At 37.1% G+C, this 27,264-nt stretch overlaps 1 protein-coding gene across 24 annotated transcripts in view; it reads left to right on the forward strand.

The window, feature by feature from the left end:
• CADPS2 (calcium dependent secretion activator 2) overlaps positions 1-27,264 on the forward strand; it is a 292,479-nt gene that overhangs the window by 102,085 nt on the left and 163,130 nt on the right. For 18 of the 24 annotated variants that reach the window (XM_039570662.1, XM_039570665.1, XM_039570673.1 and 15 more), the window contains exons 4-6: positions 17,300-17,380; positions 18,931-19,167; positions 23,329-23,450. In XM_039570662.1, the coding sequence (XP_039426596.1) occupies positions 17,300-17,380; positions 18,931-19,167; positions 23,329-23,450 (440 nt within the window). Of the gene's footprint in view, positions 1-17,275; positions 17,381-18,930; positions 19,168-23,328; positions 23,451-27,264 lie in introns of all 24 variants that reach the window. The other 6 variants (XM_039570658.1, XM_039570672.1, XM_039570661.1 and 3 more) reach the window with 1 other exon arrangement.

Here is a 27,264-nt window from a genome sequence, read left to right on the forward strand (position 1 = left end):
AGAAGTATTATTTGCTAAGTGTTTTAGTCTTGACATTTTTGGGAATCAACCACAAACTAATTCTTTTGGAAATAGGTTTAGATGGTACTTTGCTGCAAGATATAATTTTCTGCTTAAAGTCCTTGTATTGTGTCTGATCCTTGATTAGCTTTTGCAAGATACAACTCTCTAAGTGTCTAATATTGAGAATGATGAATTATATTGTATCTTCCATAATAAATATTTCTGGTTTTAATTCTAAGAGTAGTTTCTGTCAAGAATTTCATCTGACTGAAGTCTGCTTATGATGCTCAATGCAATTACAGTCTTTCACCCAGCACTTTACTGAAGTCCAATTAATTACGCAGTTTTGGAAATAAGTCAGATTAAGGACAATTTAATTTGCAGCAAGGCCTTCATGACTTTTGCATGTTTTTAGTTCTGATCCTTTCCTTGGTAAAATGATGAAAATAGTGCAGTTATTTCACAGAGCACAGAATTTCCCATGCTTATGGATATTTTCTGTAGAAACTTCCATACCCTATATAAGTTATGAGGACAAATGTGAGTTTATGAAGCACAAAGAATAATGGTATCTTTGTACAGAAAGTTTCAGTGTAGTGTTGATAATCCTCTTCTTGCAGTAATTAAACAAGTACTAAGATTCCGTTTAGTCTATAGACCAAAACTTACACAGATTCATTAATTTTTTAAGTTCAGGTCTGGCACAGGAAAAGAAAAAATGGTTTGGGCTGTGTATTCTAGAACACATAAATATGTATATCTGCAGGTCTTACAGTCACAAGAAAAGAGGCTGACTCTGTGAGATGTTGCAATGTGAGCAGGGCTTCAGTTAAGCCAGTGTATTTCTGATGGTCACCAATGACTGTCATTACTTACTTCATGAAAAATTATACCGTATACAACAAAGTAACCTGTGAAAAATATTGGCAAGGTCCATTGCTGTATTTTCTAGGTAACATCAGGCATTAGCTAAGACATCCACTGATGTCTTAAACATCCCATAGGGCTCAAAATGTGCTTTCACCTGGCCCAAGATTGCCCTTTCTAAAAACAAAACAAAACAAAACTAACGAGCAAAAAGCCACAAACCAAAACCCATACCACACTCTTTTGCTCACCATCTGCTTTGTACTGGAGATCTGCTATTTTCAGGCCTTACCTGCTAAGAGTTTACTCTGCTGGGTAGCTGGTGCACACCCCAGCATGGGGCAGGTTTTTTGCTCTCTGGATAAAAGACAGTTTTGCAGACACTGCAGACAGGGCAGGAGTGAGGCTAGAAGCTGTCAGGCCTCTCAGTGGGCACAAAGGACTGCAGTGGTATGAGAAATGTCTGGGGAGAAGAAAAGCAGTAATTTTGTGGGACTGTAGGAGGCTGTAGAGTTATAGTTAGTATTCAAGTGTTGACTGCATTTTTATATGCTAAATGAGAGTCTAGAAAGTTTCTGCACACTGTCATAATAGTGATGTCCTTCCTTACAGAACGGGTCAGTCCTTTAAAATTGTCCTATGTGTCTGTCAACCTGAAATGTGTTTCATGCCTTTTATAGCAGAAAAATTCAAATAACCACACTTCAGGTTTATTCACACATCTACTTTTTGTTTCTAGTGCCTGTAAATACCTGAATATGTCTTCCTCCATGCCCTCCTCCCTGCCCCCGCCCCCCCAAAAAAAAAAGAGTTTGCGTTCTGATTGATTTTACCCTCTTCGAAGGGAAAAAAGATCTCCCACTGTTTGTTCTTGAACAAAATAATTCAAACCAAATATTTCAATGAAGAAATAAATTGTGATTTCTTACAGGATTTAGGATGTTGCCTTTTATTCATAAGATGTCATTCTTGATTAGATGCATATAGTATTTTAATATGAAGTTATTTCAGTAGTTATATTTTCTTATTTTCTTTTTTTTTTTTCTGAGGTGCTTCATTGGTATTTTACCTCTATTCAAGAGGCTTGGAAAGGTATTGCTCCTGACAAAAATTTCAGTGCTTTGGGGAATAGTGCTGCAACCTCAACTATTCCTCCCAAGATTACTTCTGTAATAAGATTGTGAGAAATTCAGAGCTAAAATGAGTGGTGTTTGTAAGGCCAGTTTGGATTTTCAGCTTAATAACGTGAGTTCTGGTGAAAAAGGAAGTCTTGTAACCCCAAGTGCTTCAGTTCTGTCAGCATGCAGTGATGGTATTTAAATAGGCTGGGGGGAGAGGATTTTAGCTCCTGTAAACAAATGGGTTTTTCTATAATGGCAGAGTTTACTTTGGAAAAAAAGTCTCTGATTGCCCCAAAGGTTGTTGACTTGTTCTCGTTTACTCTAATGATAGAAGAGTGATGGAAAGAATATTAAAACATCCTCAGAAAAGCAAGTTACCTTTTTACCATGCATAAGTATCTGACTCTGAACAATGTTTAGAAGCCATGCAAGCTACATAGTGAAATTCTTTGAACTATTTCTGTTTGTAGTTAAAGGAATACTGAGAAAATACCAGGGAGAAATGGTGTGTTGGCAACATTAATACATTTTGGTCCTGGAGGTATTGCAGTATCCTTCTTATTCAGCTGTTGGATGAGGAAAATTGGCTTTGAAATATACATTTAAAAGATAAACAAGTGCATCTTCTGAAAACCATGAAACTATTCAAAGCTTTATTTGTCCAGTGTAAGTGTTAAGAAAAAACTCTGAAGGATAGTTTTGCACATTTAATTACTTTTAAGATGAAATTTTCATGTGGATTTTTCTATCATAGAGCTCTTTATGTATATGTGACTTCTGTTTTGCATCTGCAGGAGGGAATTGGACATTTAGGGTCTCTAGTAGGCTGAGAGACTATCAGCACTCAAAGACTAGTGGATTTACTTGTGTTGTCTGAGTTGGCATCCTTGTAGGCCTGATCTCCTGTGTATCACCTTTCTTGTCATGAGAGGCCTGACTGGGAATCAGCAGAGAGAAGCTGAGAATCACCCATCTCCCCTGCTCTGTCTTATGCCTTCTCTGAGGATGGAAATCATAGACACTGGGATTTTGGCTGCAGCTCTTTCTTTCAAGCTGCTTTGTTTTCTAGGACTGCCTTTGGCATTCTGTGAGTGCAGGAACAGCAGCAGAATGGCTGTTGTAGCACAAAGAAATAAGGAAGTTGTTTTGGGCTTTGTTAAAGGAGATAGTTAAGCTTTTAGGAGTTAAGCTTTTATTATTACCTTCCCTGTGTTTCTTCCCCTAAATACTCTCTTGGCGCTTTAATGAAGTAATTAATGGTGTTTTGACATTCTCTTGAGTTCTAGATCCAAGGGAGTTAAGCTTGCCTGAGCACTTAAAGCTAAATATATCCAGCATTTAACTTGCATTTATATTAAAATCACCAGTGCATTTGACTCATCATGTTTTATATTACCAGATGAGAATAAAATTTGTCTTCTCTGGTATTAAGCAATAAAAATAAATCTTTTCTACCAAAGGCTTTTGTATTATTAATTTTTTTATTTTTTAATCTTTTTTAAGGAGAAAGATTCTATGTCTTCAGGTAGATGAATACAAAACAAATCATTTTTACAGCCACATTTCCAGACTGATGATTAAGCTTATTAATGTGTCTGACTACTAGCTTATATATGCATTTGAATGAATCGTTGTGAGCAAGCCGAAGAAGTTAATGACCCTTAGCATGAATTTGTCACCTGTTCATCTTATGACATGATAATATTCTATATTTCCTCTTTATCAATTCAAAGTAAAACAGTTTTGCTTAGACAATCGTTTCTCTGCAGCGTTTTTCATCCTGAGGTGTCTTCAGCAGCCAGTGTGCAGCTGCTCCTGTGTAAAAGCCACAGGAAAAGAATGACCCTGTTTCTTGTATCTGTCTGGCTCACTGGTACTGAATTTTTTGTTCTGAAATTTATCTGCTTTTATCCCCCATTTTTTAAGTTTTTGAGGGAGAACCCTCTTAGCTCTTCCTGATTCAGAGGAAGTTTCTTTGCAACTGGCTGCCAGGACAAGGTCCCTAGGGGTTCCTGCACCCCAGTCATTCCAGAGGCAAAGATGCAGGTGAATGTGGAAATGAGCTGTCTCTTTCAGTCTCCCTCTCTCTCTCTATATATGTATATATCATAGATACATGTTTTGGCCATAAACTCAATGTCAGGAAGAACCAACCCTTTATGCCTTTATGTTAAGGGTGGCAGAGCATTGGAGAAGGCTGCTCAAGGAGGTTCCATCTGGATGCTTTAGGTTTGACCCTGCCTTGGCAGGGAGGTTGGACTAGCCCTTCCTGTTCTGTGATTCTGTGGTATTTTAAATAGAAATATAATAGCACCTCCATGATACAGGATGGACTGCCATGTATGAGAGTAATTGTTTATGTGAAATGGCTGCGAAATCTACAGCTCTCTTTGAATGAGCTGTAATTTGTGTGTTTATTTTTTCATCCTCTAGGAAGGTATTTTTGTGCCTGTCCTAAAAATGAGAGAGCTCTCAGGACACCTTTTCGGCTGTCTCCTCTGCTGAGGCTGTCCTGATCTCTAGGATCTAATCTCTCAGTCTCTTAAGCTTTCAGGCTGTCCATCCCAGGTACCCTCTCACTTTGAAAGAGGATTGATTCTCAATAGAAGAACCATCATGCAGGGAGATGCTGCTTGTCCTTTCATTTATTCCCCTACTTTATATTACGAACCTCAGAGACAGTTGTTCGGATTCAGTCTGGTGTCTGTGCTGAAGCTGTCTGATTTGTGATTAGATGTTCATAATTGCAAACTTCTGAAATGTTTACAAGGAAGTGCCTATTTCTCTCTCCAGGTCTTCCTTCTATAGGTAGGTGAATTATCTTCATTTTAGTGCTATAGGCATTATATAAAAATTCTCAGGCCAGCTAAAATAACCTTGGTCAGTAACATGAGTAGACATAAAAAAAACTAAAATGTAACCCTCAGACTAAAAGTTTACAGCCTACTGGGGAAAAGTAAGAGGAGAGTAAAAATAGTTCTCCTCTGTACTTTTTCCTTATAGGAATCTGTTTCTTGAGATAATGGATAAATAAATTGACTTCCAGACATTTTAGCTATAAACAGGAAAAATCTGAAATAAAATTGAGGCTACATATTTAGTAGAAGTGTCAACTTCTAGCTGATGTTGAAAGGAGGTGTTGTATGGTAAGCACCCTGGGGCTATGGCAGGAGAAATATCCCTTTGCAAACGATGTAAGGGAAGAGTCACTCCCTGTATCACCTCTGAATAAGCTGTCTTCCTAACTGGTTATGCAGTGCCAAGTTTTTTTTTAATGTAGGAACACTAAACTTCTGTAAATAAGGGAAAATAGTACTGAACCATGCCTGAGAGAGCCTCCAAGGTATACACAATCTCTGGAGAAGCTTTGTTTTACTCCTAGGAGCGCTATAAACTCATGTTCCAGTCAATCTGGCACAGTCTTCTCACTGTACTGTGTCTTTTCTCAGGGACTGGAGACATCAGAATCTTTCCTGAAACACCTATTCCTCCTTAGGGAAACTTCTGTGAATGATACTCCATTTTTACAGTACTGGAGCAACTGTTTTGCCTTAAAGATAGATAGCAGACTTTATGTAACTGGTGTTTTCACACATGTTTAATGTTGGCAATTTCCATGTTTCCAGGAGAATAGAAGCTGGAAGTTCTATTTTGTGGATGGGTATCTATACATCACACCACCACTGACTCCTAGAAACAGGTGGAAATACAGAACATTCTCCAGTTTATGCTATAGAATGGAACAGAAAGGGAGAAAATTGGATTCCATTTCTGTTATCTTCTAGCTTCTCCACATCATATTTACAGAAAGTTGTCAGCCTGAATTCTGTCTAGTTAAGTCAGCGATATTTAATTATTTGGAAAAAACATTGACATGACATTCAAGCTGGTTTTGCTTACTTAATGCAATTCGCATTAACATTTATTGCCCTAATTGTGTATATTCCCTTTGGTTTCAACACTCCCAAGAAATTCTTACCAGTGATTAATAAGGCAAGAAAACATTCTGCATGATATTTTTGGAGAGTGAGTAGGGTAAGCAAAAGGAGAGGGGATTTCCTTATGAAGCAAGGATGACTTCAGGAAAATAGAAAACACTGTGAGCCACTTTAGGACATAAATATGCATATACCAACAAGGTTTGCATGCTAATCTTTCGGTTGTCTTGGATATGGTAATCTCTGTGCAGGTGGTGGGAGAGGAGGAGGGTGGGAGACTTTTCCTAAGGAGGATCAGGAAATGAGTCATAATTCATTTAAGGCCCATCACTTCCTGCTAGGGTGGGTGTGGGAGGGTATTCCCTAGGCAGAACCTGAAACTTAAGTTGTATTTAAGGTGACAGCCAGTATCTATTTCAGCAGGGTCCGGGGGAAGGTGAGAGAGAGAATAAAAACGCCCATTTCTTTGATCATCTTACTCACCAGAGATTACCAGTGCAGCTGGCACTTCCACAGTATTCATGGTAGGCGTACAGATAACTGCTTAAGCACTTTAAATAACTCTGGAGGCTTCTCTGTCTCTCTGTTGATTACCTAGGGACCGTACATTTCTGACTTTAAAAGATACTTTATTTAGATGGTTCAATAGCTCTGTGAATAGCTCTGAATTTTTTTCCCTGCCTAGCTGTAGGAGGAACACCTATACAAATAAGAAGACAAAGACTTGAGTGAAAAAAAACAAAGTAAAAGTTAAGCTATTTTATGTGTGGATATTCATAATTTTGTGGTGGCAAAGTTGGGGTGGAAGACATTTTCATAGTTGGCAACAACTGAAGAGTTTGACCTTTACAGTGTGGAAGACAGTGCTGTGATGAGTGTGAAGAGTCTGTCTTGATGGTATCCCAGAACTCCAGTATGCAGATGTGAAAACCAAGATACAGTTAGATAAAAAATGTTTACAGTATGGCATATTACAGACTTACTTTTTTCATTTCTGTTAATAAAAAAAGTTATGCTTTGCATCCATGTCCTGGATTTATCTGTAGGACGTATTCTTAATATTTATTGCGACTAAATCTGTAAGTAGTAAGAGTCTGTCATTATTGTCCTTCCTTTTGTCACAGCGTACTGTGTTTTCCTTGGGTTTTCATCCTGTCTAGCAGTGGTGGCCAAGCATTGGAGTTTCTACCAGTCAGAAGGGCAAACCTGCGTTTTGTCAATTAATCTGTTGCATTGCAAATGCCAAGAGAGAGGCAGAAAATTCAACTGTTTGCAGTAGCACTTCTGACCTGTGCTAGCGTCTTTTTTCTCCTCTGTAATCCCCTACTGATCCACTAATTTGATTCCTAATGTGATTCTAATCACATCTAAGTCTGCAGTTTAATATTTATATTTGTTATTTAAAAACAGTGCTTCTCTAGACACCCAGTGTCTAGAGTCTGACTCCTCATCACCCCGTGACACTTTTTTTCTGAATGACAGACTCTGTTGTAAATATCCAAGTCTGGGTAGCAGTATTTTTATGTCTTGATGTTTTCAAATGAGGTTTTGGATAAAGGTTTCTTATGTTTTCCTTTTGGTTAGTTCCTAGGGAGTTTAGGTGTTGTTTCTATCTGGTTCACTCTGTTTAGGAGAATTGTTGCATGTTTATTGAATATATTGTGTCCCGGAAAAGGCACTGTAGGGGAAATCTCTGACTTAACAGATGGTATGAAACTGTTATGTCTACTCTAATGTTGCTTGAGCTGCAGGGAACTCTAGGAGGATCTCACAAAACTGCATAGGCAGAAGTGTGACAGATGTCATTTCATGTAGCTCTAGTGTGGCTAAGTTAAGGTGATACATCAGAGGAGAAATAAACCAGTGCACGTCCGGAAGATGCTGAACTGTGCACGGGCAATTACAGCTCAGAAAGACACTTTGGGTTCCCTGTGGTGAAATCATTAGTTCTTTGTACAACAGTACCATCATTTTCCTGCTGTATATAACCTTCTTATGCCCTTACATTCAGTACTGTGTGCAGCTTTGGTCTCCCTCTCTGAAGGATATAGGGGAGGTCAGTGAGGACTAGAGGGTGGCATTGAAAATCGCAGAACAGCAGCCTTTTGCAGAGAGACTGAAAGGGCTGAAACTCTTCAGTCTGCAGCTGAGAAGGTTGACAGGGAGGGAGGAGTATGGTTGAAGCTTACAAAGTTATGAGGGTAATGGGTAAGATGAATATGTACCTTCACTCAGTAAATGCCACATCACTAGAAACTGGGACACTCAAGGAAATTTGTAGGAGATTGAAAATGGCAGCACTGCTTCTGTATATGACTTTTGGAAAACTTCCAGAACTTTTGTCACAGGGAGTGATGAGGGCAGAGGTTCAAAAAGGTTTGGACAAGTTGCTGGAGAGCAGGTCTGTAATTTGACATTAATAGGATTTTGCCTGGGTGCACCTTATATCAAGCCACACATTTCCCTCAGGCTCCACAACTATCATTAGAGATGTTTGCTTTGGAGAACAGCCAGGCCTCAACATTTTACCCAAATAATCTCTTCTGCTGTCCCTGTCACATCCACAATTCTGGTCTATATGGACCAAATTCAGGGGGAGCTAATGTTGTCATTTTCTTTTTCAAATTTGTTTTTATTTGGGATTTTTTCCCCCTTTCAGAATCTGCTGGTAGTAATATCCAAGTATTAAAATGATTCCAAGGCTAAGTAAAGAGTCTGTAATACTTACAGAAATGCTAGCTAAAGACAAACCATTAAGTGTCTAAGTACATGCTGTCTGATTTTTCTCTCCTTTTAGCGTAAACAGACTGCTGTGAATAAATAAATATTAAAAATATCTGTATCTAGGTCAGAGTATCTTCATCACTGAATGCCCACATTGCATAATTAACAGCTTCTGTGAACCAAATAAAGCATTAACTTTTATCTTTGCATTAAGTCAGAGTTAAAACTAGTAGCAGACTCAGTATGGAGATAGTGATTTTCTTTGTAAATATGAGGTATTAGCAGACTTCCTTCAAATGTTATTACCCAAATACCTAGCCAAAATGGTGATATGTGTGCATTATTGAATTCTGTTTATTTGTTTACATACTGCTTGTCAAGATTTTTTTCAAGACAAGGAACAGATCTCAACTCTTGGAATTTAGGTTATCAGAACACCAAGAGTGTTTTAAAGTAAAATGCATGAAATGTTTTATTTGGGCAATCAATGCAGAGCAATTATTTGACAGTGTTGTGGAAAGGACCATGCCTATAAATTAGTGAAAATCCTGGTTGGAAGCTATAGTTTCTTTTCAGTTCACATAGATAAAAGTGGTGCCAGGGTCTGTTGAAATCCAAATAGACCAACAAAAGCCTCATTCTTAACTGTGCAAAGACATTTGTATTACTTTTCCAAGTGTCCTCTTTACAAAGTATCAGTTCAAGTCTGTAGATCAAAATATGCAATAAAATATTGAAGACTACATTTTAGTTTAGTGTAGAATAAATTTTGAACTGTTAATTTATTTTTTAATTTTCCTCAGTAATGGTAATACTAAGTAGAAGATACATGTTACATGACATTTGGGACATACCATAAAGGCTAAGGTTGTCTGGCAAGGTTAATCAAGTTCACTGTTAATAAAAGGTTTTTAACTATTTACAGTTTCTCTAAAGGGTTAGTAGCAGTCAAGTAGGAAAGAAGATTCATAGGGAAGCAGTCATTGACTGAAGTTGCATTGTACAGCTGCACATCACAGTATTAAATAAACTCTTTCTTGATAGAGATTTCTTCATTAATACATGGTGTGTATTTAATTCTTCAAGTGTCTTATGATTTACAGTATTGGCAATGTACAGTGAAAGTTTGACCTATGCACCTACCCTGAGTGGACTTCTGTTAGCCCTTCCCACTGCATACATTGTGATTAGCTTGAATATTGTATGTACTTCTTTTCCTGTTTATTTTCAAGTTTTATTGTAGGTTTTACTTGGGATTTTGGTACTGGAAGTCCCTGAATAAAATGAATCATGAGAGACATTTTAACCAGTGCTGAAAACTCAAAACTGCATATAATTTATTTTCCAAGCTTGAATGTAAGGAAAGGCCATATTAAATTCTCAGCTTTGATTATTTTGGAAACTGCCAAAGTTTCCATCCAATGGTTGATTAAAAAAAAAAGTCTATATTTTAAAATAATTGTATAGTTTTTAGTGTTGTTTTTGGCAAATTTGAATTATTTTTTAACTCAATTAATCATGACTCTACACTTTGGGTTGGTTTTAATATTTTTATGATAATCATATTTTACAAATCAGTATATAATAGGTGTAATTAATGAGTACAAGCAATTAGTATAAGTGATATCTAACAAATCAATATTGAAATCAAATAAGCAGGTTCAGGACTTTATAAAAATATTTCAGAGAAGATTCTCAGCATCTGAGATTGTACATGATTTTTTTGAACTTTTTTGGTAGCACCAAGCTTGTAAAAAAATTCTGAGTGAGTTCCTATATCTAATGGACACATTGAAGGGACTCAGGCACAGTTGTTGAAAACATAGATTTGGTTAGATTTTTTTTTTTTAATCCAGCTGAAGCCAGTGTAGAGTATTTGACTGTTGACTGGCCTTGCTTTTTACCTACATTATTACTTGTTTTTAAGAATATTGACATACTGGAGAGGGTGATATGCTAATTGCTTTCTCTGTTCATCTAAAGACCTTCCATCCTAATTTCAATATTTATACGATTATAAAACTGCTGCTTACCCTCCCCCCCCAAAAAAAAAAAAAAAATTAGCAGTCAGTAAGACTTCTTACTAAAACTAATTTTAGCAGATGTTTGAGCATTTTGTTGTGGGCACTGCGTTGCCAGAAAACTGAGTGATTGGCTTGGCCAGTTGTCTGAGAGGCAATCTTGTGCTCTACTAGAGCAAAATCAATACAAAAAGCCTGTGAGGCCTGATGGTGCATTGGGAGAACTTGTCTGAACACCTAATATGGGTTTTGGACTTGTGCAGCTTTTATAAGTCTACTTGCTGCAGACAAATTGAAAGTAGAAATGTTTTCGGTGGTTGCTGAGTTTGTCTTTTGACATAGAATTTGCTGAAAACATGTCTACTGCATTCCACAAGAGAAGTAATTTCAAAAGTAGGTGCCTTTTCTTCCTCTTTATTTTAACTGTTAAGATTTTCTGTCTCTGACATCATTTCTCTTGCATTTCACTTGATTTTGTGTTGCACATACTCTAAAACATATTTCTACCTTTATTTGCCAAAACTAGTGATTTTTGGGGGGTTTTGTATGTTGACTGGGAAAAGGAATGAGTTGGGAAGAGCAGGATTTGAGAAATGAGTTTTTTAAATTTGTGGTTTGCAGAGTTCTGTGGGAAATCCACAGGATTTCACAGTCACAGTCTGGGTCATCTGTCAGCATAGCCATTTTTGTGATACATGATAGGGGCTTTACAGCATGCAGAGAATATGAGAGAGTTTTAAAATATCATTTTATTGATCTCTTTTATGAATCTCAATTAATCCTCTGTATAATCTATAGACAAGGAAGAGAAATACCTTAAAACTAAAGCTAAATGGCACAGCCTTCTCTGAAATAGAGGAGTGATGACATTTCCTTTACTTTTACAGCTGTGTCTTTCTTGCTGTGAAACAGGAGGCAGGAGATTTATCAAAAGGTCCAGCAGTAGCTTAAGAAAGCTCCACACATCCTGCCCTTTAATTAAATCTGGTTTTTACCTTCTCTGTGAAGTGGAAGCAATTTACTTCTATGGCAGTTTTGTCCTTCAGAAGGAAAGTCCTGTTGAATTCATGTCCAAAAATGATTGTAGTTGAAGACTGGGTTTGGCAGCTCTGTTTTTGGCCTGACTTGAAATCTGTTGATCCTTCCAGTGTCCCGTATTTAGTTACTAGTCTTGGTTCACAAACTTGGGAAACTTTGGGAATCTCCACAGGCTGTTTGTGTTCAGTGCACAGTGGCTCCTTACTGCAGACACCTTTAATCTCTTCCCAGTCTGTTCCTTTCAAGCAACTCTCTCTGTCTAAAGATAAGCACAGGAACACATCCTGCGGGCCTGAGAAGTGCCAGGTCTGTCTAAAGCAAAACTCTTTTTTTTTGAGTCAGAGATAAGAGGAGCAAGGACAATTATCTGAAACCTGCCAGTATTTGCATCTACTACACCCATTACCTGCCTGCTGCTTACTTGATTGATGACCAAAATTGAGCACTAGGACTTCTCTGTCCTCTTCCAGCCTTGCTCCTGGATGCCATTAGTTGCTTCCAGAAAACCATTTTTTCACTATTGTATTATCTTGACAATTTAGTTCCAAGTCCTTTAATCTGTTTGGTTTATGTTGAAAGTTTTTGCCTTGGCTGTGTGGCAGTAGTCAGGGATGGACCCTGCAGGTTACCTCAGAAGGGCATCTGCAAACCTTTCAGCTCAGCAGGGCTCAGACTTGGTTCTGTGTGGCAAAAGGTAGCTATAAAAGAAAAACAAGCATTGCTGTCACACAGAGTGAAAAAAGACTTTGGATTCCATGTTGCAGAAAGAAGAGCAAGTACTTAGGTATGTGTACCATCATTTTAGTCGCTAAATGTAGAGAAATTTATAATGCTATGGGCATATATATGTTTTTTCATGTTCATGTTACTGAGAATTAGAAAGCTGCAGGGAAGCTAACACAGCATTAATAAAATAGTCATGTGGAGGAACTATCAGTTTGAGCATTGTGAATGTAAAGAAAAAAAACTTGCAGCAGTTCTATGTTCCTCTGTATACAAGCTGGTCTCATTTCTTGGGCATAGGGTATCTGACTTAGTTTGTTCGTAGAGTAATGTAGATGTGTGCCAGGGGCTTTAGCGCAGCACCTCCTGGCAGCATTGGTACCTTTGTTGCCTTGAGTTGCACGTTAACCAGATTTTTTCCAGTATACAATTTTTCTTTTGGACCAAAATACACTGCTACATTACAGCCTTGTAAATAATTTAAAACCAAAAAAAAAAACTTCAGTAGGAATCACAAAGTATGCTATCATTTTCCAACCTGTTGAAATACAGAAACGTTCATTTTTTCAGATGTATTTCTGTTCTGTGTTGTTCAGGCATCACAGTTTGTCAAGCAAGATAGCATGATGTTTCTGAATTGGAATTTTTAACTCTGATAAGTTTACAGTCTTTCTTAAATGAGCAGATAATCTGAGGAGCATTGACTTCATGCAGATTCAAGACAGGGCAGCACAACCTGAAGATGTGTCTGAATGCAGAGTGAGATTTAGGCTCTGGTAGTGGCTGCTTGTAGCTTGACTACTGCAAAGGTGATTTTTCAAAGGTTCATAATGTGACCAGAGTTGAGCTGATTTTCACAGTTGGGGTCCTGCTAAATTTCAGATCCTTACTTCAAAGCAAGATATTCCTTGAACTCCGTGACAAGAGGGTCACTACTTTTCCTATTATGGGTAAAGCAGGGTATTGTCTATTGTCTACCCTGGTCTCTTCAGAAGCAAGGGAGTGTTTTGGCTGAAATCATTAAAGCAGAAATTTGGAGTAGAAAACTTTAGTCTGTCTTTCAGAAGTGGACACTTATATAAGCAACTGAAATTTTCTTAATACAAATTGTTGGGCAACTTGCATTTTGAGGATGTTCCCACTCCATCTCCAAAGATGATTGCCCCTTTCAGAGTGAGAAAAAATAAAAGTGACTTCAAGCATTAAGGAGTAAAAACATTTTTAAATTAATAGCTTGATGTCTGATGGTGGTAGGTTTATTTTAGAAAGCTGTTTTAATGTAACACCATTGGGGGAAAAAAGAGACGATGATCTGTCATTTTAAAAACATATATAAAGTAACTTTTTATTCACCCAAGTCTAGTCACTCATAAGTACTGATTCTTCTGAAGAAGCTTTAAAAGCCATAATCATCTTTGCAGAAAGAAAAACTGTCTTACTCATGCTTTTGCTCAGCTGGGAATCTGAATTAACTAGCCCTCAAAAGAGGAGTCCATGACTGTGCCTAGGTTTTACAAGTTGCCATTGCCATATGTGTGGCATTTAGGGGAAACATTGATTTGTTTGGTCAGGAATTCTAAAGTATCTGATGTACTGAAAACAGGTCTCTGGTGTCTGTAGAGTGTTCTGTAGTGAGGTCCCCTGCTGCTAAAATACAAACTGGTTATGTGAGGTTTAAGTGGCATGGGAAGCATCTCTAGTATTGGTGCCATCACTGAATAGCTATGCAATTACTATTGCAGCAAGCTGAAAAGCTTTTTGTTAGATGAAATTTCAATGTACCCTCTTTTTCAATAATCTCTAAGGCTGTAACTTTTAAAAAACATTACTTCATATTTAAGAGTGCGAAGCATTATGTGTGATGTCCATGTAAATGTGAATTATTCTTGAAAGAAAAAGCAAATGAAACCTTTTTTACAAAGCCTCTATTTTAAGTCCTTTCAAATTAGTGGTTTCTTTTAACCAAATTTCAATTGCAATACTGAGAAGAATCTGAGTAGCTGTTCTGCACTGTTACATTTATGTTAATTTCTATGCAGTGTCATATGCTTTTCTAGTTTTTATTTAACAGTTTGAAAATTACTTTAATGGTTGTCATAACTCGATATCCACAGATGTCTTGGGTATGGATTTGATCCACAAATAAGGAATTGAGGAAAAGAGTACACTTGATGTTAATGATTGTCACTTCTCCCCACTCACATTATGGGTTCTATAAAGTGTCTCCCTATGTAAAAAAGTGGACACAGCTCAAAAATTCCAAGTACCGGTTGTATTTTCAGAATTTTCTCAATCCTTCTGCTGTTTTCACTTCATATTCAGTAGAAAAATAAACTATGATTGAGTACACATTCATAATCACTAAGTGCATTGCTTGCAAAGTTGTTTTTTCATGATTTTTTTTGAGTTTGGAATAAAAACAGGTAGAATGACCTCTCACAGAATGGGATATCAAGGTTACGGTTTTTCTGATTATTACTTCATTTTGTGTACTGCAAAAACAATAATATTGGCAGCTTTATTTCTTACTGAGACAGATGTGAATGACCTACCAGTCATTATTGCCTTGGCTCTTTTCTCTAAGTAAAGCAACTTTGCTTTTCACCTCCTCAGCTTCTTCCCATACTTTACAAAACATCATTACGAACAAACAGCAAACCCATTAGAATGTGTAAGTATTTCAGGAAGAAGACTGAAGTTTTAAAATAAGTAAGTAGGGAAATCACATTTTTAAGTACTCAAGTACAAAGATTTGATGGAAAGCAATGCAGAGTTAAGGAAAAAATAGTAGGATTTGCAAAACTAGGTTACATATTCGTTAACTTAAATGGTCATATTTTTTAAATGGAAAAATAGCTAAATATCAGTCTTTAAGCAAAATCTCTTACTTCTTCAAATGAGTTAATGATGAAGGCAGTCATTTAAGTTGTGCCTTGACACAGGAAAAGGTTATAGCTTTGTTCTGTTCTCCCACACCCTCCTTTTTGCAGAAATCAAAATTCAGTAATTGAAATTACCTTCAAGCAGATATTTTTCAAGCAATTACCTGTCATGGGATATATTATTAAAATAATTTTGACCTTCTCTTAGTCAAAAAAAGAAAAACAACATTTTTTTTCATATTTGACAGGCTTTCATACTGAGTAAACAAAACTAATTACAAAAGTATGTGGTTATAGTACAAAGGAAAATAGAAATTAGAAATATTCTTGGTGACAAGTTCAGTATTATTCTTTTAAGAATACTGAAGAATACAAGCCTGGGAATTTATTTGGAATACTGTAATTGTGTTCTGAAAACCTAAAACATTTGCTTTCCTAAAGAACAGTCTTGCCATTTATGCTCACAGTCAAGTCGGGAGCAGATTTATTGGCAGGCTTAGTAGGAGAACCCTTCCAGCCTGGAACATGATCCATCTTCTACTCTCTGGTATAAAGTTGAGCCTCTTTTGTTCTCTTTCTTTCTGGTAGCCTGGATCAGTTCCTGCAAGGATCTTGTAAGATGCCAGATTGCACAGGTGGCAGATTCCACGTTCTGTTACCACTTCTGTACTAGCATTGAAACACTTTTCATCCTGTTGCTAAATGTGGTCAGATTTGCATTAAGCATATTGCTCTAATTGGCCTGTAAGCACTGGATAATGCATTTTTAATTGTTCTGGGGTTTTTTTTTTAATTGGAATGGCTAATTTTCATGAGTGCTTTGGCTTAAGAGGTATCGGATTTAACTGAAGAGCATTGTAAAGGAGGTGGTGTTATGTATTTGGCCCAATGCACTAACTAGCAGTCTCAGTGAAAAAACACTGAAAAATCCTTAGTTTAATGCAATGAATTATTTGTCAAATTAACTGTGTGTTCATTAGCTGGAGATCTCAATTAAAGAACCAGTTTTTGCTAGTTTGCACCCCTAATCATTTTAAGATTTATTTTAGTCAAGAGTGATTCAGGTGTCCTTAAACCTTAGCTATGCACTAAATGCACTAGAGTCGTTTCAACATGTCACATCATGTCTGTGTTTAGCCCTAGGGACAGAGAGCCCTCCATAGCAACTCTGTCTTTGTCCTTCTTTGGCAATTACTCAGGTAGGATGGCAAGGTGTGACTGATCTTTTCCAGATGTATCACTCTTTTTTCTTCTTAACCAGCTGTGGAGGTCCATGCACGGAGGTGAAGTCCCACCTCACCCCCCCTCCCCTCCACTGCCCTTAAAAAGTAAACAGGTGAAAAATGAGTTGGGGAATCTCATTTCTCTTGAGACCCAGCTGTTCCGTTGAGGTGAAGAGATGTGTCCTTCCCCTTTACCTCCCTGACAGAAGTTAGACATTTAGTCCTGACTTCTGTAGGTATGAAAATATTGGAAGGTCAAAAATTGGATTTGCCCTGATGTGAGCAGTTTGGCAATACTGGGAGAAAAGAACTTTGCAAGTGAAATAATACCATTCTTAGAAGGCACAGTCACACAGTTTTCTTTCCCTATACCTATATATGCCTATACAGGAACTCAGGGCACCAAAGAGTAAATTTCCTTGCAAACATTTTCTAAGCCAGTCTGTCATACCAGTTTTCTGCTTCATGAAGAAATTATTTTAGCTGCTATTTTTATAGAGAAATAATACGTCGTCTATGTAGCCCGAGCATTATGACTGCAAGGGAGCACTGGTTACCCTTCAGAAACCCTGAGTGCTGTGACTAACTGGTGGCCATTATATTTTTTTCATCTTGGTAAGCCTCAAAGCTGTGTATTTGCTTAGTGTTTCACTGATTTTAGGATGAAAATTCATTTCTCTTGTTTTTTAGCTACATTGCTTGCTATAAAGTTAAAATATAGTGCGTTTCTCACAGTTGGATTTTTGTTCTCTATCCAAGTTGGATAATGGAGATGAGCAAGCAGCCCAGATAAGACGTGAACTAGATGGACGACTACAACTGGCAGAACAAATGGCAAGGGTATGTGTTTGCTTTCTTGTACCAAAAACATATCTTCATCTGAGATTGAGTGGGTTGATCCATAATGTGTGTTTCCTGTTTCTGATTCTAAAATTAAGCAGAAGATTGTTTGAGAACAGTCTGGCAGGTTCTTTCTGCTCTGAAGAATGTCTGTCAACTGGGGCAGGGAGAAAGCAAAACCTGGTTTTGAAAAGTCATATGCTGTGTGATCCTACATTTCCGTCAACAGCAAGTCCAATTTTCCTCATTTTTCACATTGGATGGAAAAAGCATCTTAACAAGAGAAAAGATCTTTTAACAACACAACAACAGTCTGTTTTATTTGTCTTCTGTGTCAGCATGTTATTATTTGAACGAACCTCACAGGATATAGTTGGTACAGTTTGAAAAACACTAAGGGTTTGGGGTTTTTTGCTAGGCAACCTTGAACCTTGGCCTGCATTTTTTAGTCTCTAACTATAAATTGTTTTTATTTGTAGGGGTTTTTTTAATAGGTAATTTACTGGCTCTGTTATGCTGTGATGAGCCAATCCACATGACTTGCTGCAGGAATTTTTGGTCACAGTCAGCTTGCTTGGTCTTTATTACTGAAACAAAATCAACTGTAAAGGATATAAAACATCTTATGATAGGCCTTATAACACATAATGATAAAAATTGTCTGGTTTAGGAGCAAGGTGCCTGTCTTTGCAGACAATACATTGGGAGTGGTGTTTGTTTCTCATTTATATGTAAAACATATATTTTAGCATAATTTGCATTTTTGTTTAATCTTGAATGACACTCTCCCAGGCATCCAGTATTCAATATTTGGAGAAACTGTGCATAAAATTGACTCTGTATGTGTTCATATATGCACTATACGTCTACATATGTTTCTTTTTTGTGTTTATTGTTACAAACACAATATTTAAATAATATTGTCTAGCTTCTACAGAGGAAAAAAATTGATATTTATGCTATCTCTAATGTTTAAGAGAGAGATTACTATTTAAAATAAACCAGTGCATAGTAATTAAACATTACTTTCAAAAGGAATGACCCATTTTTAAAAATAAAGCTAAACAATGATAGCAATTTCTTGTCATGATTGTAGTTTATTAGCTTCATACTAGAAGCATGACTTTTTTTTGGTAACATGGGAAATAGAAGAAGTAACAAAACTATTAGTGGACAGGTCATTTTATAAATGTCAATTTATAAAATATTGAAGGTAGCATTAAAGGTATATTATTAGTTACTATGCTTAAAACACCTGTAATTGGAAATAGTTAATGTGTGGATCTTCAACTTGGGTTTATGGTTAAATGATTCAGGGAGGTGTGCAAGGTTCCATTTGTACTTTATTTCTTCTTTTCAAAATTAACTGCATTTATGGGTCAGGATTAGCCTTTCCATTACTGTTTTGAAGACATAAAAATAGATAGACACTGAAATTATGACTTATTTATGTTTATTGTCCCTTAACCGAAACCAAGTCGGTAAATTAACATGACGTATAATGTGGGAAGTTTTTTTTCCTCCCTAACTTTTAAAATATATTTTCCAAGGAAAGAAAATTCCCAAAATTTGTAGCAAGGGAAATGGAGAACATGTACATAGAAGAGTTGCGGTCTTCGGTGAATTTGCTGATGGCAAATTTGGAAAGTCTGCCAGTGTCTAAAGGTGGGCCAGAATTCAAACTGCAGAAGCTAAAGCGATCACAGAATTCTGCATTCTTGGACATAGGAGATGAAAATGAAGTTCAGCTGTCAAAGTCTGATGTGGTTCTCTCCTTCACGTTAGAGGTAATCACAGATTTCACTTGTTGATGGTTTAAATTGATAGAATATCTGCCTTGATATTTTTTTGTTATTAGTCCTTTCTTGGTAATTTTAAAATGTTATGGTAAAGAAGTAAATTATGCTTTGTATCTTTGGTAATTAGGATTTAGAATACAGCTGTGCAGCGCATTTTCTCCTCTTGCAGCAGTAGTTGCATTTGGGCCAACACAGCAGTGTGGGAAGTTGAATCCCCCACACAAATGTAACTTTAAATGAATTCCAGTTCATTATATAGCTAAGTATAATTTTAAATGTAATAATGAAACACTGTTGTTATCAGGAATGCATTTATAGAATTTTATAAACAAATAACATTTTCTCACTGGAAGCATTTAGAGAAAACACAGTGATTTTTCTTTACTGATGATCATAGCAGTTTTTTATAAATTTCTGCATTTTCCTCAAGAAGCTATCTTGTGTTTCTGGGATTATGCAGGAAGTCTGGCCTGCAGGGATGCAGTCCTAATCCATACAAGGGTCAACTGACTTCATGAGGAAGCCAAAAATACATTTGGTTTTAAACAATTCTGATGACAATACAGAATCATAGAATGGTTTGGGTTGGAAGGGACCTTAAAGATCATCTGGTTCCAGCCCCCCTGCCATGGGCACCTTCCACTAGACATGATTGGTTAAAGCCCCGTCCAGCCTTGCCTTGAAGACTTCCAGCATCATAACTCAGGTCCAGTTCTACAAATGTGGATACCAAGAAATGCTTATTTCTCTTTCAATAATAATAGAATCAAAACATTATCACAGTGTGCATTGTGTATTTGTTGGTCAGAAGGTGCCACACTTGTGTAATGCACTTGAAGTGGCTTTAGCTTATTTAAGACAGCAGATAATGTTACACAATAAATATCTCAGTTGTTCAAGAGTTTAAAATAAATAAAAATTTCATATCTTTTGAACATTTTTTTTTCTGAAGTGAAACGAGCATCAGGTTTTTTATGTGTTGAAAAGTCAGATAATTTTTTCCCATGTCATCATTAAAGATGTATAATTAAAAACATCAAATATGGACAATGAAAAAGTTTCAATTCTTTGTCTAACAGAGAAATCCTACTATATGCAATTTTAATATTGCTAACTAATTATGTAAAAGCCCAACATCAGCTTTCAAAGAGTAGTAAGATCCATCATTCTGTATGCCAAAAAGTATTAGTTCATCAAGCATGTAAAACTGGAGTGCAGGCCTTAGCATTGAAGTACATGAGATGATTTATAACTCCTGTGCTGAATCCTGTGTCATGTCTGCCTCAAGGGGAATACCAAGCTTGGAATGGCCCATAAATAGCATTTACAAGAGGAGTTCTGAAGAATCTAAAAAGTACCTTAAAAATTTTGGCAATAATATTTCTGGTCTTCAAGAGAGTGTGCTTGGTGATAGATGTAAGAGGAAGAAAAGGCTTCTCTGTCCCTCTAGAGAGAACTATTACACACTAGAAATGATGTGATATTTAGAGGAAAAGCACAGTAAAAGTTTGAAACAATCATGAAAAGAGAAATTATGGGAGATACAATTTCTGGTAAATTCATAGCAGTTTTGCTTTGTTTATAGCCCCTCTGCTCTTCCACCAGAAATGCAAACTATTAGGTCAGGTGAACTAAGTTTTTTTTTTCTTTTTCGCCATCAGCAATGAAGAGATTTACTGCAAGATAAGTAATCTACAGTTCATCCTGTGCAAGGCAAGAATTAAAGTATTACTCTACATGTGATAGTTCTTAGTAGGGCAGATTTTCATTTTAAACGTGGTAGTAACCACATAAGGTGACTCTCTTGTCAAACAGTACGTGCATATTTTGCTCTTGGGAAGCAAAATCTCAGAAGATGTAAGGGCAAAAGGAAACAGGAGAATTGATATTAATGAAGACTGAGATATGGAAGATGTGGTCTTTTTCTATGCAAATGGCCAACTAAGAAATGCTGTTGCATTTCCTTGAAGACAGAGTACTTCCTTTTTTGAAAATATGAGGTCAAATGTACACAATTTCACATTTTTTGAATAACACGTAAACATATACGTCACATCTTGTGTGGGGACTCAGTTGTAGGGTAACCACCAAAATCCCCATTTAGGGCTGCTGAACTGGCACATGAATGAATAGGAAATCTACATCATGTAGGACAGAGTGGAAGAACCCCAAAATTTCTAGATGGAGATAAAGTGGCCAGAGTTCTTGCTGTCACTGCACGTTATTATTATAAACAGTGAAACTTGCTAGTAATATTAAGTGTTCTAGTGGGAGTGAACCTTGCTGACTAAGGTCAGAGACATCCCTGAGCATCACTGCAAGCAGCAGCCACTGTTTTTATAAGTTAGATGTTTCCTTAAATATCCTGTTTGTAGCAATCTAGAAAAAAATCAAAACCATAGTAGTAGGAGAAGACTTATTCATACTCTTCAGCTGTTAGACAGTTTCAAAAATAGACAAGCATTTAAGAAGCTGTTTATCAGCTAATGAGCTAGTACTTCCACTAGTGACAGTTTCTTTGGAAAGAATGAAATGCAACTTTTTTCCATTGCTGGAATCCAGAATTGCTACCAAAGAAAAATGTACTGTGCAATTAAGTTAGAAACTCAGGAAAAGCGGTATCAACATAAAAATGAATAAACATTAAGTCAGTATTCAGCAAGGTCATACATTTTGTATGTGGAAAGACCATGTAGGTGGTATTACCTAGAAGGATCTTTAGTGTTGTCTCTCAGCGATCTAACTACTTGAATTCCTGGACAACAATAGATGGAAAAGAGGGATAACTTGATCATTCTCCCTGAAATGCTGTTATTATTTATAAAGCATAATAGGCGGTGTTGATAATTTATGGGTAATATAAAAATGGTATAAATGATCAGTGGCTGTCATCTCACTGTAATATTTACAAACCAGCAATTTTGCAAAACATACAACTATTACTGAGGTTCTAGAAGTTTTAAAGTACAAAGGATTTTACAGCTGGGGGTGAAGTCTGGTTAAATTTACTTGAATTGGAGCAAAGTGGCACATGTGCAAAGAAGTTTAATAGCAACATATTTTAGTAGTTGCTTGCTGACCTAAGAAACCAATAGCCTCTAATGAGACCAAAAGTAGTCATTACTTCTGGTACTTTTAAACAAATTAAACAAATATTGGTTTACATGTAAGGTTCAGTTGAGGACAGCATCTCTTTCTGATGGAGTACATTTTTCCCAGTTTCTTTGCATGGGCCCAAATGGACCTGGCAAGAAAAGCAGCTTTTCCAAAGAAAGCAGGGAAACCTGGCTGTCTTCTCGAGTCTTCTAAATTAGAAACATCTGAAATGCAAAAATTCCAGTAAGTTCACACTGTGACAAGATTTATAAAAGGCAGAGAGCATTTAAAGTAGAGCTGCATTTGGCTTTTCTGAGCTAATGCAGAGTAGTCTAGAGGAGGCGAAAATCTATTGGATCTGCCAAGCTCGTAATTTCCCCGGTGAGGAAAACTTTCAGGGCACAGCTGGTAGCGGTGACTTTTTCTTTTTCTCTTCTCCCCCTTCCCCATATGCATATTGAACCTGACTGCAAGTACTGCACTGGGAGAAGGAAAAGATGTGCATAGTGAGGTCAGAAAATTACAGGAGCTGATACCAGTGCTCTGACCTGCCTCTTGCTCAGCACAACAAAAAATCCCTTCTGAGGTTCAAGGGTTGCAACCTCCAGGGACACAGCACCATAATTTGCCTTTCTAGATATGGTCAGTGTACTTACTTGTTTACATTCAGACTTAGTAACCTATTTCTTCTATAAATATTCACTTAGATAACTGATTAAAATATACGTTTTCTCATGTATAAAGATTTAGAATTATATTCAGACATTAGCCTCAAATTCTACTATTGGCATTTAAATTATGATTGGAGTGAGTTTTTGGTCACTGTCCAAGTGAAAACAAAGCAAAAATTTCAATTCCTTCCAGATGTTGTTGAAAGTGGAAAAAGAAGATAAATTCAAAACTATCCTCTGTCTGTTAAGATTTGAGTGAGTGCACTTTGGGACTTTGGGGATTTTTCCTTTTCTATTTTTTTACCTTCATGGAACTTAGTACTACAGTAACTGTGCTGTGTGATTTTTTCTGAAGGATAAACTATTTGCTTCTTTTCCTCAGATTGTTATAATGGAGGTACAAGGTTTAAAATCAGTCGCTCCCAATCGGATTGTCTACTGCACCATGGAAGTGGAAGGGGGCGAGAAGCTTCAGACGGACCAAGCAGAAGCTTCCAGGCCACAGTAAGCCACTCTGCTCTTGCTGCATCAGTATCTCTTTTCTGTCATGGGAGAACTTGTCTGATTTTCCTTACAATTTTTACAATTAGCTTAGTGCTAGGTTGTGTGAATTTTTTCCTAAGTAGTTATCTTGAATTCTCTCTGAACAGTTAAAATACAAATAATAGTTATTTAGGGTAAAGTAAGTACAAAGTTTGGATGCTGTCCAAATGAAAGCCATTGAATGTATGGGTGAGGAAAAGAACTAGAGACTGCATTCTCCAAAAATACAAACCTCTTGATAGATGTTAGCCTGAGGTGATTTTATGTATTCTAGGTTAATGTGCAGGTGGCCTTGTGGAGTGCAACTTGTACAACCTGAGGGAAATCAATACTCAGTAATCAGTCTTGACAAAGCTTGATCACCTGCTGAGCCTATTTCGTTTTAAATTATAGGATCCACTTCTTTCAATTAATTTTTGATGGGGCGGTTAGCAAACTGACTTGGAGGGGGATAACATCATGCCGTCTGTAGTTGAACCAGTTAGTGTAGCCGAGAGTAAGAAATTAAATTGGTTGATTTGTTTGACCTACACGCTGTCTTCAGACACTTTTCACTCTGTTAAAATGTCATTTGGAATCTTTTGTAGATAACTTTCCAGACAGAATGTTGGGGTTTTACTGGCACCACAGTGTGCCTTGTGAAAGACAATTTGAAAGTTGCTGTTGTTACAATATGTCATAAAATATCTTCTATGGAATTGGTATGGTAGTTTCTCTTCCATTTGGACCACAAAGACTGAATTTTTTTAGGCAAAATTAGAAGCACAATTTTATCTGTCTCTTCTATGGTTGGGAGTAGAAGGAGATATAATTTGGTGGACTTCCTTCTAGCTGCAGCAAATTTCCTTGGCAAGTAAGCCAGGAGCATATTCCAACAGCTTTGCAGAACACTTAAGTATGTGGGACAAGATGTGAAATTCATTTGTCATGGTCCCTGGCTGTGTTCCTTCTCCAGGGTATGGGAATGCTTATTCCCATTTCCATGTACTACGTGAGGGCCTTCTAAAAGGAACGACAATGCAAAAGACACCCAGATTTACACATTGAAGCAAGGTCATAAATGGGTATTCAACATCATCTGCTTATTTTTTGACCTTTTGGGATGTTTTCTGGTGGCTCAGGGTCCCCTGAGACCCACAAGGCTTATTCATGGAGGGCACATCTCCAAACTGTCTTTTGTCTTCAAACCCGGAGTTGCTCTCATATTGTTCCCTGCAACATGTGCCTACAGCCTTTGCCTGCTGACACAGCCAAGGTTTTTGTTTCTTCTGATGGTGTATTGCTCTTTTTCCTCACCCTTGAACTTGTTAGGGTCTGTTTTAAACACTTGGTTAACCTCTGATATCACTGGTGTGAGTATTTAAATTACCTAGAATGCACAAGTTTTTGAATTTTGGGCATGTTTATCTTCCTTTCAGAGAACAGTCTGTGGATGTTAAGGGTTTTGTTTTCCCTAGCTATTTCCAGATATGGTGAACAAAACATGAGAGGGATGGTTCACGATCAGTTCATGGCTTGCTTACTTACTTCATACTGCAGGTTAAGGTAAAGGCTGTAGAATCAATCAGAAGTGTATAGATGCATCAAGTAAAAGTTACAGATTAATTGATTTTCCTACTTGTAAAAGTAGAAGCTTTGGGAAAGGGAAGTTCCAGGAAAGATGGAGTCAATACAAGAACAACTGAAATGTTTGTAGGAAAAGGTGTAATGTTGGGACCTGCTCCAAGCTTGTAAACTGAGTTCATGAACTTCAGGCTCGAAAGGTATGAGTTGATTGAATATAAAAGACAGATTATGGGATATTCCATCTAAGTGATGTTGTACAAACTTATATGGATTTGTTTGGAAAAAATTATGCATCTTTAGAGGTCGATTTTTGAGAGGTGCCCTGAACTGTACTCTGGAGGCACAGGAATGGGAGTTACTGGTGCTATTGACCTGCTGTCCTGTAAAACAGTGTAACTTAAAGGGGCAAGGATTTTAGTGCTCTGAAAAGTATCTAGTTCTTGTGCTCCTCTGAGTTGTGCTGTTTTCCATTTCTGGCAAGAGTGATTATGAGACATTGGCATGCAGTATGATTATGAGCATTTAGAGACACAGCTCTTGAGCACAGATAGAGATATCGTTTGAGGCAATGGGGAGGATATTAAATTAGACAAGCATGAAATTAGCAAATTATGAGCAAACAGTAAGAAGATGGAGAAAGCTGCCTATGGAATGGGACATGCTTTCTTCCATAGTTTAGTTTTTCTGTTAGAGGCAAACCAGGTTTTCTTGGCAGTAGCGGTATTGCTTTTATTGATTGGTGGCAGAGGCAACTAAGTGGGCTTAGCAGAGTTTAATCAGAAATTAAGCTGGTGGAAGAGCGCTGGTGGGCAAGCACAGCCAGACCATCTCTTTTCTGATACAGAAAAAACAGCTGTCAGATGCCCGGGGCTACTGCCTGCCTGCTTTGCCTGCTGCTGGAGCTGTCTTCTTACTTGTATAATTTTTAGTGCTCTCTTTCTGATACGAAGGAAAAGTATCAGTGAGGCTGGAGGAGATCATAACTTCAGATTTTATGTAGGATGTGCAGCTAGAAAAGGGTACCAAAGCTCACATACTAAGCATAGAATGAGACAGTGATGAAAAGTGAATGATTACCACCAGCCTGCTGTGGGAGACTGCTGTCAGGAGCTCCAAATCATGTGCTTGTCACACACATTTTTCTGTAGTCAGTTTATCATTTTGAACTGGTAGCTACATTTGTGAAAAAAAGCAGTATAAAGAATTATTTATGCCTATTTTTTTCATCTGTGAAACATCAGTGTATGCAGTGCAATGCTAGTACTCAGAAAATTCAAAAGCTTTGACGGGGAAAGGAGAAAATGAGATACTCAGATGAATGTTTCAAAATGCCACTGCAAGCCAGTGCGATCTTAGAGGAGAGATTAATGGAAACATGAGCCAAGTGAACACTTAATTCACAATTTAACCACTATTCCAAAATGCTGAATATTTTCTCAGTTATTTTTATAAATGTATGGAAGTATTCCTCTAAATCCCTGAGTGCCACCATAAGAGTAATAAGAAAATTAGAAGCAATATTCTTTCTTAAAGGGAAGATGCCTGATTCAAGTCCCTGGAAGGAGAGCACAGTTTTGATCAGTAATAAATATTTTCTGGTTTGTTAATGCATTTAACCCCTGCTTTCTCTCTTGTTGAATAATAACTTTGTGAGTTTATGTTTAAGTGCTTCATTCTCTTCTTTAGCAAGCTAAATGAAGTACTGCTTATATGTATCTTACTGAGTAACTAATGATCATTCTAAAATGCAAATGCTGTAGAATAATGCAGTTTTACTGAGCTTATGTCTTGGACAGTTTTACAAACAGATGAGTTACACAGCTTCACACGCAAACCCTATAAAATTTTTATAACTGCCTGAAGTATTTCTCCATTCCTTCCAACTGTTTCCTGCCTTTTAGCCATGCTGACAATCCCTCCAACATAGCCTGTGACCTTTTCTACCAGAGATCAGTAAGCAGAGCCCTCAGAGGGCCCTTTTAGTTGTGTGAAGCTTTTCATAACTTTGTTGCCGTGATGCCACAGGGGGCCATCTGCAAAAATCCAGTGCTAATTTCATTTTTCAAATGTTACTGAAGTGGCCTTGTTTTTAGTCTTGTGAAGCCTAGCATCCACAATTTTTTCTTACTGATTTTTATTCATTCTGAATATTAAATAATGTGATTTCTTGAAAGTGTCATGTTTTAGGCATGAATAATCATGCCTAAAA

This window comes from Corvus cornix, chromosome 1A (assembly GCF_000738735.6).
Source record: "Corvus cornix cornix isolate S_Up_H32 chromosome 1A, ASM73873v5, whole genome shotgun sequence".
NCBI classification, from domain to species: domain Eukaryota; kingdom Metazoa; phylum Chordata; class Aves; order Passeriformes; family Corvidae; genus Corvus; species Corvus cornix.